General features: G+C 38.3%; 1 protein-coding gene across 1 annotated transcript in view; it reads right to left on the bottom strand.

The window, feature by feature from the left end:
• The window catches only part of LOC124857347 (metabotropic glutamate receptor 4-like), a 281,271-nt gene that overhangs the window by 112,615 nt on the left and 156,601 nt on the right, over positions 1-12,055 (bottom strand). The window contains exon 3 of the mRNA XM_047348569.1: positions 8,516-8,732. Coding sequence (XP_047204525.1) covers positions 8,516-8,732 — 217 coding nt within the window. The remainder of the gene's footprint in view (positions 1-8,515; positions 8,733-12,055) is intronic.

Genomic DNA, 12,055 nt, shown 5'->3' on the forward strand with positions numbered 1-12,055 from the left:
TGTCTCCAAACTTTTGGTCTGTACTGTATATATATATCATTGTAATATCATTGTGATAGCAGTATTTTCATATTATCATTGTAAGCATTGTAGCAATATTCTCTTCTGATTTATGAGAGGAAAATACTGCTATTACAATCATAATAAAGTATGCTAGGCTTGAGTCAACCAATTTCATTGAGTTATTTGAGGCACTTTTTTGGCGTTGTTAAAAAAAAGGTTGAAAAAATAAATGAGGCATAAAACTGTTTTATGTGTGATTTGCAAATATAGGCACTTTCAAACCCTGTTTGCTAATTGTTGAAAATAACTAGCTGCTGATCTGATGGTACTTTCTGCAAAAACTAATCATAAAGGACTAATCCTTTATTACATTTAACACCTTGCAGTTCAGAGAAACAGGATTTGAGACACAGCATACCACCTACAAATGTTACATTTATTGTAGGTGTTTTTTGGACCATCTTACTGTTGTTTTTAGCACCTTCCAACTAGGGATGTAGGATTGTTTGTAAAAATACCACAAGAAATATTAGATGCTAATCATTACTTTGCTTGTTTCCTTGTTTTCTGTCCTTGTTTCCTTGTTTTCTGAGGTACTGTTTATCTGTATTATCAATATCTAGATTATAGCTCAGTATCAACAAGACTTGCACAAAATGAATTATTTGTTTTCTGTTCACCTCACATTCACAGTGAAATAAATTATTTGGTTATATTATAATAATACTTTCCAAATTTGATATTTTTTTAAATCCAGTTTATATATATCTGTGCTGATGTTGTAAACAAAAGCTTTGACAAAACAACAGGGAAGTTTATGCCTACTAAGGCCTAGCATAATTTGTACTATTTATACAATTTTATCAGTGGTTTTCTTTGTGATTGGTCCAAAACTGTCGCTGTAAAAAATCATGTAATGAAATGGTTAATGACTGAGAGTAATAGTAAAAACAATGTGCAAAAACAGCAGAACATCTTTGTATGGTATTTTAAAGTGCTATGTCATCTTTTTTTTCAAAAATTCCAATTGTCTGACATTGTCCTCCATTGAGGAAAAAAAATCAACTTTAAAATATTCAGAGTCAGGGTCTGTGAGAGTGGTACCTCAAGCCTCGAATGACTGCCTCCTCCTATTACAGTGTCTGGGGTGGAATAATAAAGCTAATAAGAAGAATGAGACCATCTTGATATATTTTTGAGCAAAAGCTCCTTTACTAGGTGACGTCCCTCACAGGAAATCTTTCAATGAGGTCATACCTTATTTTATGAGCATAGCTTGCCTCATTAGTTTTAAGTGATGCCTGGATCTTTTAGTGCAGATATGTTTATGAATTTCAGACAGATTACGCAAGGTGATTTTCCTCTCCTTCAGAAACAAAGTAGCAAAGCAACTTTCTGTTGTGTTCCAGCATAAACCCATGCCTTTCCACAAACTACTAGAACTCCAGAGGTATTTCAGTGTGTTGGTTAACTAACCACTTTGGATACTCAATCACCTGTCTGTCTTGTATTGTGCCAGGACAGAATGTAGTTATATCTATATATATATATATATATATATGTATATATATATATATATATATATATATATATATATATATATATATATATATACACACAGTCGATCGTAGTATCCTCTCAGAAAGGCTTTAACAAGCTGTAGGGATCAGGGGAACAGTACTAGACCAGTTTAAATGCTATTTGTCCAACAGATTCCAGTTTGTTAATGTAAATCATAAACCTTCTCGAAACACCAGGGTGGAGTACCACAAGGTTTAGTGCTTGGGCCAATTCTGTTTATCATACAAATATTTCTGGTAAAATTATTAGACAGCATGGGATAAATATCCAATGTTATGCTGATGATACTCCGCTTTATTTATCTATGAATCTTGGTGAGCCGAACCAGTTAGATAGACTGTCTAGCATGTCTTGAAGACATAAAAACCTGGATGACTTCGAAGTTTCTGGTTTTAAATTCAGATGAGACAGAGGTTGTCATGTCTGGATCGAAGTCTTTGAAAAAGAAACTGCTTGGTCAACGTAGCATTAAATTGGGCTCCGGTAACGAAGTGTTATTTTTGACCAGGAGATGTCATTTAAATCACATATTAAACTGGTTTCTAGGATTACCTTCTTTCACCTATGGCATATTGCCAAAATTAGAAATATCCTATCCGGTAGTGACGCTGAAAAACTAGTCCATGCATTTATTACTTAAAGGCTGGACAATTGTAAGTCTTTACTATCAGGAAGTTTACAAAATGCAGCTGAAAGCCTTCAGGTGATCCAAAATGCAGCAAAGTTTTTGACACAGTGCAAACAACTGTCAACAGTCGCTATATGCTCATCTAGGAGGAACAAATGCTGCAAGTTAAAGACTTGATATGATATGATGAGTTTCCTTAGACAGACGTTTTACCAATTTAAATTACAAACTGAATTTGACTGCATTGTTTGATAACTAGGATCAGTTGGAATATATTAACTTGACTTTTAATCTGTCTGTATGATTTGATTGAGTGTTTTTTTTAAAGTGCCTTGAAATTATATGCTTTGTGAACTGTTGCTATATAAACTGTATTTAATTGAAAACTAAATTGCTATTCATGCACAAATGTACATGTGCATTTTGTATTTTTTCTTTTAATCATCCTACTCAGTTACACAAATCTTTTAATCTGAGTATGCTATTTTTAATTGCTGCACAGAATTTATTTCCTATGTTGTAATTTTGCCCTTACTGTGCAGTCTCTTATTCTTACCTTCTGTTTTTAGATTTTTACCCTTGCGTGGATGTGCATGCTTTGACTTGCCTGTCACTTTGATGCGGGTACACCAGAATTTCCCCACTGAGGGACAATAAAGGTTATTTCTATTCTAGTCTTTCTTTGAGTGCTTTTGTTTTTAATTACACTTGCACTTAGTCAACCAAAACAGTCAAATATCCTGGGAACTCCTTCAGTAAAACCGTGTGAAGGCACTTAAAGCAATCGGATGGAGAGTCCAAAAGCACCTACAGTTAACTCTGTTTAACATTTGTAGGAGTCATGTGTTTTTAATATACAAGCTCTTGCTGTCAGAGTCTGAGTCTCTGTGTGTGTGTGTGTGTGTGTGTGTGTGTGTGTGTGTTTGGTGCTCTTGTCTTGATAACCATTCAGTGTTTCACAGTTGGTGCTGGAGTTCTCAGGTGCGCTGGATGACAGGTGTCTCCTATCTGCTGATTGCTTGGAGGAGTACTTAAGGCTGCCAGCACTCTGATGCCAGAGTGTTTGCCTTAGTGGTAACAAGCTCAGTCTTTACTGATTTTTTTGCTTTGTTCATGAACTTCAAGTAACTTTGTATTTTGTTTCAATGCAGGTTTTTACCTGAGGCTTTGTTTACCTTGCTGAGTTCCAACTTCGTTCCAGAGTTTCTCTGAGCATCTGGATTCTCAACTACTGAGTTAAGGATCTATCTTACTGTGGATTTATTTCCTCTCTACCGTCTGTACCTCTCGGACATGGACCAAGCTGGCGTCGTCGCGTTTTTCCAACTCCTGGACCCAGGCATCAGCATACCCTGTTCCTTACTCCATATCAAACATCAGCACCTGAGCACCCTTTGGCTGGCATCAAGATCACAACGAAGAAGACAACTGAACGATCTTCCCTCGCAAGTTAAGACTCTGAATCTCTCTCTCCCTGGTGGTTCAAGCTACAACAATTTAGTAAGCCATTTCTTACTTCATATCAGTCATTTATACACCAATCCATTATTCTTCCTTCCCGTACAGTTGGTGTTTCCAGTTCTCCTCAGATTACTTTGCTGACAAAATCTGTAAAAACTCTCTTCTGAGTGTTCTCTGTATGTGGGTCAGATCTATACCGAAAATGACACTTGCTCTCTCAAACAGTAGGTGTTAAATTTGAAAGGAAATCACACTACTCAACAATTCTTCTTTTCCATATATAGTGCTGATTATAGAAAAACTATTTGCCCCTCAAAGATTTCTTACTTGTTTTTGCTTATTTTGTCACCAACGTTTAGCAGAGTATATACAAAATGTGGATTTCAAATGATTGTATTCTTTAAAAGGGAGATATTGTGCAAAATCCACTTTTTTGCCTTTCAATACTTTTTGTGTGGTACTTGGAGTTGTGTACTTGTAGGAGTGCAGAAAAGTTTAATTTAGTCTCTTCTGGTGCTGCGTAGATGTCTTCCTATTCTGTTTGGTCCATATTTTTCAGACAATTCAGTTTTATCATCTATTATGTTTTCTCTATTCTGTTTCACAGTATTTGCTGCAGAAGAGCTAAAGAAGGTCATGGAATTCCAGCTGACCACCTTTGCGTATCCGCCATTTTTATTTCTCACTGTAACTAAGCTCAAGTATGCCTACGCTGCAAGACAATAAGTTCAGTTGTATTAACCCACACAATTCATTACACTGTCCCCCAGCATCAGAACAATTTTAATTTAAGTTAAATGTACCCACATCAGTAGGGAAATTCCTCTTGTTTTGAAGTACTTCAAGGATGAGTACCTTCAGGAACCTCTGCCAGTAGTAGGTCAGTTCCTTCTGTCTATATAAACGATGGACACAGCAAAGCGGTAAGCTGCAAATGATGCTAAAATGACAACTTCATTTTAGACCTTAATTGTTTTGTGTTGATATGACATCCTGGCCATTGTTTTGACAGCAGTTGCATAATGCCTTCTGCTTATGTTAGTGCTGTGTGCTGCCTTAAGCTCCTTGAGGACATGACCGTACTGTGTTTTAAATACAGGTCCTTCTCAAAATATTAGCATATTGTGATAAAGTTCATTATTTTCCATAATGTCATGATGAAAATTTAACATTAATATATTTTAGATTCCTTGCACACTAACTGAAATATTTCAGGTCTTTTATTGTCTTAATACGGATGATTTTGGCATACAGCTCATGAAAACCCAAAATTCCTATCTCACAAAATTAGCATATTTCATCCGACCAATAAAAAAGTGTTTTTAATACAAAAAATGTCAACCTTCAAATAATCATGTACAGTTATGGACTTAATACTTGGTTGGGAATCCTTTTGCAGAAATGACTGCTTCAATGTGGCGTGGCATGGAGGCAATCAGCCTGTGGCACTGCTGAGGTCTTATGGAGGCCCAGGATGCTTCGATAGTGGCCTTTAGCTCATCCAGAGTGTTGGGTCTTGAGTCTCTCAACGTTCTCTTCACAATATCCCACAGATTCTCTATGGGGTTCAGGTCAGGAGAGTTGGCAGGCCAATTGAACACAGTGATACCATGGTCAGTAAACCATTTACCAGTGGTTTTGGCACTGTGAGCAGGTGCCAGGTGGTGCTGAAAAATAAAATCTTCATCTCCATAAAGCTTTTCAGCAGATGGAAGCATGAAGTGCTCCAAAATCTCCTGATAGCTAGCTGCATTGACCCTGCCCTTGATAAAACACAGTGGACCAACACCAGCAGCTGACACGGCACCCCAGACCATCACTGACTGTGGGTACTTGACACTGGACTTCTGGCATTTTGGCATTTCCTTCTCCCCAGTCTTCCTCCAGACTCTGGCACCTTAATTTCCGAATGACATGCAGAATTTGCTTTCCTCCGAAAAAAGTACTTTGGACCACTGAGCAACAGTCCAGTGCTGCTTCTCTGTAGCCCAGGTCAGGCGCTTCTGCCGCTGTTTCTGGTTCAAAAGTGGCTTGACCTGGGGAATGCGGCAACTGTAGCCCATTTCCTGCACACGCCTGTGCACGGTGGCTCTGGATGTTTCTACTCCAGACTCAGTCCACTGCTTCCGCAGGTCCCCCAAGGTCTGGAATCAGCCCTTCTCCACAATCTTCCTCAGGGTCCGGTCACCTCTTCTCGTTGTGCAGCGTTTTCTGCCACACTTTTTCCTTCCCACAGACTTCCCACTGAGGTGCCTTAATACAGCACTCTGGGAACAGCCTTTTCGTTCAGAAATTTCTTTCTGTGTCTTACCCTCTTGCTTGAGGGTGTCAATAGTGGCCTTCTGGACAGCAGTCCGGTCGGCAGTCTTACCCATGATTGGGGTTTTGAGTGATGAACCAGGCTGGGAGTTTTAAAGGCCCCAGGAATCTTTTGCAGGTGTTTAGAGTTAACTTGTTGATTCAGATGATTAGGTTCATAGCTCGTTTAGAGACCCTTTTAATGATATGCTAATTTTGTGAGATAGGAATTTTGGGTTTTCATGAGCTGTATGCCAAAATCATCCATATTAAGACAATAAAAGACCTGAAATATTTCAGTTGGTGTGCAATGAATCTAAAATATATGAATGTTAAATTTTCATCATGACATTATGGAAAATAATGAACACAATATGCTAATAAAAAAAGGTTCATTATTTTCCATAATGTCATGATGAAAATTTAACATTCATATATTTTAGATAAAATAATGAACTTTATCACAATATGCTAAGCTGTGATGGACTGGCAACCTGTCCAGGGTGTACCCTGCCTCTCGCCCATAGACTGCTGGAGATAGGCACCAGCTCCCCCACGACCCACTATGGAATAAGCGGTAGAAAATGACTGACTGACAATATGCTAATATTTTGAGAAGGACCTGTATTATTATTACATAAACATTTTTGCAATTTTTGTCTTGTTTCGGCATTGCTAAATAAGTGTCTCTGTTGTCAAACTACAAAAATGGTGGAATGGGTTAAAGTGGAGCACTTTTTGACCTGGGGGGATGGGGTGTAAAGTGCCTTAACAGCATTTAAAGAGAAAGCACCAAAACAAGTTGCTCTCAGATGCACAAGGGTAAAAGAGGGGCCTGTGGAGCTACAGTATCAAGGAATTTCAATCTGAAAAGACTCACAAAGAGAGGGTTGGCAATTAGAAAAGTTTTAATGATGTGAAATTACATTATTATATCTTTGGCGCTCGGACCTAGGAGGAAGACATGAATGCTGTGAATGATATGAGCTAAGATGATCATTTGTAAGGCTTAGATTTAGAGATGTCTTCCCCCCGATCCGACACTGGTGGTGGATTGGCGGCCAGGGAGCGAGGAAACCAGGAGTAGAGGTGAAGGAAGATGGTGGAGGAGGGATGAGCTCAGCTGACAAGCGAGGAGGAACACAGCCAAATGTCCTTTTTAAAAACAAGGCATCGGAAGGTGATTGGATAATGAATCAAGCGGACAGGATGTTGATTGGAAGGCCGGGCGACGCACGGGGAAGTCATTGGACGGTGGAGACGGCGAGGGTGAGTCTTTAATTCTGAATTTTCGTTTAAACTCCATTTAGACCAAAGCATTGCAGTTATATTTTTTATAGACCGCAACTGTATGATTTAGGGGTGAAAAGGAATTACACCCAGGCCAGATTTCTGCCAGACCTCCAGAATCAAGAAATCACTTAAAAAAAAAAAACTTGCCTGATAACATTAAGTAGGCTATAAGAGCTCAAAGAGCAGCACGGAAGGCCTCACTTGCCTCAGTTAAGGTCAGGGTTTATAATTTGACAATAAGAAAGAGACTGAGCAAAAATGGCCTCCATAAGAGAGCTTAGGGTGGAGTAAAAATGTTAATAATATGAATTGGTGGTTGCATGGTTTATGAAACACTGGATCATAGTGAAAATGAGATTGTCCATCTCATGGTATCTTGGTCTTGCTGCATTTTAAATTATTAATTAGTTTTGTGCATACATTTACATTATTGCCAGCAGTAAATTAATTTAATTACTTAAATAATTTAAGTTTCAGATATCCAGTATACATCCTGATGATCCCCAAGATGTTTGGCAAAATGTTTTGCTGACTAATGAGACTTTTTGAAGGGGTGTGTCTTTTTAAATTAGAACAGTATTTTGGAAAAAGAACGTCATACCAACAGTCAAATATTTGTGTTGTCTTGAACAACACAAATATTTTTGTCTATTTTCTCCTGATTTTTTTATTTTTATTTTTATTTTTTTATGCGAGTATGTGAGATATATGTCAGAGTACCTCAGTTTGCTTATAACTGTAGATTTTGCAAGCTGCCTCTGTATTTTGGATTTACTGTAAAAAAAATTATTTAATACAGAACGTCTAAGGATCTTAAGTTGTATAACATTTATTTTCATTGTTTATATTTTGCACAAATATATAGAATTAAAACATCCTGACTATTCCTCAAACTCAGCTGAAAATCTAATGCTGAAATATGGAATTTCTGGAGTGTTGAAAAAACAAAGAGAAAAGGTGTACTGAACCAAACCATGCGATGAATTTTGTAAGTGATTCCACCCTTAATCAGTCTATTGCTATGTTGCGGCTCTTTGATAAAGTAAAGTTTTACTTTTTTGTTTTTCTTTCCAAATGTCTCTATTTAGCTAATTGTTTTCCAAAATTTTTGCCTTTCTTTAATTTTCTAATTACAATAGAAGTTGCTTCTTATTTTCCTTGAACAAATTTTTTAATTTGACTGAAACTGAGTGCAAGATAACCAGTGGCATATGAGTGGAAGACATACTGTATGAGGTCAAATGTACTCACCATCCTCCCGAGACTTTTGAATGAAAGCATCGACACCACTCTCTCCATAGTTTCCCTCTGAGGCCACAGTGGAGACATAGTTCCAGCGCATAGCCTTAACAATGTCCACCATGGCCTGGGCCTGATAGGTGTCTGGAGGCACCACACGGGAGAAGAAGTCGTAGCGGGTGTTGTCACTCAGCTCCGGAGCTGTAGAGGCATAGCTCACCTGGGGTATCTGTACACAGATATACCGATAACATTAGAAGCATAAAGTGGCTTTCAATAGAGCTGTGGGAAAGGAAAGCATACTGGCACAAGGCAACGGTGGTTTATAGATGAAGGGGCGGTTACACAACAAAAAACAAAATGTTTTGCATAGGTTGTTGGTGGTGTTATGATGATAGTAATGATTCTAAAAGTGTACAGATACTATGAGCTCAGTAATAGAAAAATCAGTGTAGCAGTGGTAATTTTACAAAAGCAAGATAAGAATAGTGAACTTAAAATTTATTTTGAGACCCCAAGTTTTTCTCATATGGAAGTCTGGATTGTGTTGCATTAAAAAGAATGCTGCTTCTCTATACAACCGTCCTAGCTGTTGAGCATAAATGCAAGTACGTTTCTTGGACTTGTTGAGAAAGATGTCATATGAAAACAGTCAATAATCCAGCAAAATCCTGCTGAGTTACTTGAGATATCCAACACTAGCTCCCCTGCAGCAATAAATTGACCTTAAAGAGTAAAAAGATCACATTAGATTTTCAAGAAAAATCTTGAAATGTGTCTTATTTTTAAGAAAAAAGGACTATTATTGTTTTTTAAAAATGTTATAGTTTACAGGGGTTGAACAATGAAACTGAAACACCTGGTTTTAGACCACAATAATTTATTAGTATGTGTAGGGCCTCCCTTTTGCGGCCAATACAGTGTCAATTCATCTTGGGAATGACATATACAAGTCCTGCACAGTGGGCAGAGGGATTTTAAGCCATTCTTCTTGCAGGATAGTGGCCAGGTCACTACGTGATACTGGTGGAGGAAAACGTTTCCTGACTCGCTCCTCCAAAACACCCCAAAGTGGCTCAATAATATTTAGATCTGGTGACTGTGCAGGCCATGGGAGATGTTCAACTTCACTTTCATGTTCTTCAAACCAATCTTTCACCAGTCTTGCTGTGTCTATTGGTGCATTGTCATCCTCATACACGGCACCGCCTTCAGGATACAATGTTTGAACCATTGGATGCACATGGTCCTCAAGAATGGTTCGGTAGTCCTTGGCAGTGACGCGCCCATCTAGCACAAGTATTGGGCCAAGGGAATGCCATGATATGGCAGCCCAAACCATCACTGATCCACCCCCATGCTTCACTCTGGGCATGCAACAGTCTGGGTGGTATGCTTCTTTGGGGCTTCTCCATGCTGTAACTCTCCCAGATGTGGGGAAGACAGTAAAGGTGGACTCATCAGAGAACAATACATGTTTCACATTGTCCACAGCCAAAGAGTTGTGCTCCTTGCACCATTGAAACCGACGTTTGGCATGAGTGATTAAAGGTTTGGCTATAGCAGCCCAGCCGTGTATATTGACCCTGTTGAGCTCCCGACGGACAGTTCTGGTGGAAACAGGAGAGTTGAGGTGCACATTTAATTCTGCCGTGATTTGGGCAGCCGTGGTTTTATGTTTTTAGGATACAATCCGGGTTTGCACCCGAACATCCCTTTCAGACAACTTCCTCTTGCGTCTACAGTTAATCCTGTTGGATATGGTTCGTCCTTCTTGGTGGTATGCTGACATTACCCTGGATACCGTGGCTCTTGATACATCACAAAGACTTGCTGTCTTGGTCACAGATGCGCCAGCAAGACGTGCACCAACAATTTGTCCTCTTTTGAACTCTGGTATGTCACCCATAATGTTGTGTGCATTTCAATATTTTGAGCAAAACTGTGCTCTTACCCTGCTAATTGAACCTTCACACTCTGCTCTTACTGGTGCAATGTGCAATCAATGAAGACTGGCTACCAGGCTGGTCCAATTTAGCCATGAAACCTCCCACACTAAAATGACAGGTGTTTCATTGTCCAACCCCTGTATGTTACAAATGTTTGTATTTTACTAGTTTTGTCTGAATTCTGAAAATATTCCTTTGATCCACTAAAAAAAGTGTACGATTACGTAAAACACTCAATAGCATAATATGTAGGTTAGCTTTGCGACAATAATTTCAACTGAGAATTGTATTGTGTTTGTTATTGTGTTTCTCATCACTCAAGTGACTTCATCCTTTCTGTTTTGTAATGGATAAAACTGTGTTTGTGTAAATATTTTTCATCTATGTTTAATTCTGAGAGCAAAACAAAGAGGAGGCAGCAGGGTTTCCTGGTAATGATACAGAGCAGGTCTTTTTGACGACGGCTGGCCATGTTTTTTGTGTGTCAAAACAAAAAGGGCCAATAAAATAAAAAGAGCTTCAGCATGCTCAACTGAGAAATCCCAAACCTGGCCAGACACTGCAATATGAATATATATAAATATAATAAATCATTAGCTTTTGTAAGTTATAAACAACTTAATTGTTGCACAGCAATATGAATAAAAATATCTACTGTAAAATGTTGACATTGTTGTAAAACTGGATTGTCAACAGTTTCAGTTGTTATCCAAGCATAAAGTAATAAACTAAAGTAATATTCAGAGACTGTGGCTCAGTGGGATGAGTAGTTGTGTTGCAATCCGAACGTTGAGGGTTTCACATGTCATTGTGCCTCTGGGCAAGGCCCTTAAACTAAAGCTGTTTACCAATCTGCTTATCTTTGTATGAATGTGAGTGTGATTGCGTAAATGTGGGTTCAGTGAAAACTCTTTGAGTGGTCGATACGATTGGAAAAACGGTAAGACTGAAAAAGCGCTATATAAATTCTAAATTCATATGTACAGTATATGTATGCCGATATGATGCACACATTTTCAATATTAAGCCAATAGTTTTATACAAAATTTAATATTATAGTGGTACATTTAGTGGTAACGAATCCAAAACAGAGTTTGTTACTTTTTAGGCATTGTAAGTCATGATGACCCCATGACAAAAAGGTTAATGGCAAAAGGAAACCCATTTATTTGTGTCTAAAGGTGGTTGTTTACTGTAGCTCCGCCGAGTGAGGAGTTCAGAAAGGGTATTTTCCATACTACTTCTTCCAGCTCAAGGTGTAAAAGTCCTAAAAACAGGGCAAGAGTTGCCTAACTTACACTTCCAGGTGTCTCTCTTTCAAAAATAGTCAACATACTCCTTGTGTTTAATGTTTTTCTTTGATTCAAGCTTTCTGTTGCCCAAGAAATATAAATGCCTAAAACACAAATCAAACTCCTGTTTATGTGAATCAAAAACTAAATGTTTCAACATGTCAATTTCAGTTCCTCACAGCCAACCCAAGAAAACAACAGGGATGTAAAAAGAATGTTTTCTCCTCTTTCTGTGGTGTTTGGAGCTTGTTTGATGTTTTCGGTTTCATCTACAGCAGGCTTATCCATTCTCATCTGAGCAACTGTAGCAA

This window comes from Girardinichthys multiradiatus, chromosome 20 (assembly GCF_021462225.1).
Source record: "Girardinichthys multiradiatus isolate DD_20200921_A chromosome 20, DD_fGirMul_XY1, whole genome shotgun sequence".
Taxonomy (NCBI): domain Eukaryota; kingdom Metazoa; phylum Chordata; class Actinopteri; order Cyprinodontiformes; family Goodeidae; genus Girardinichthys; species Girardinichthys multiradiatus.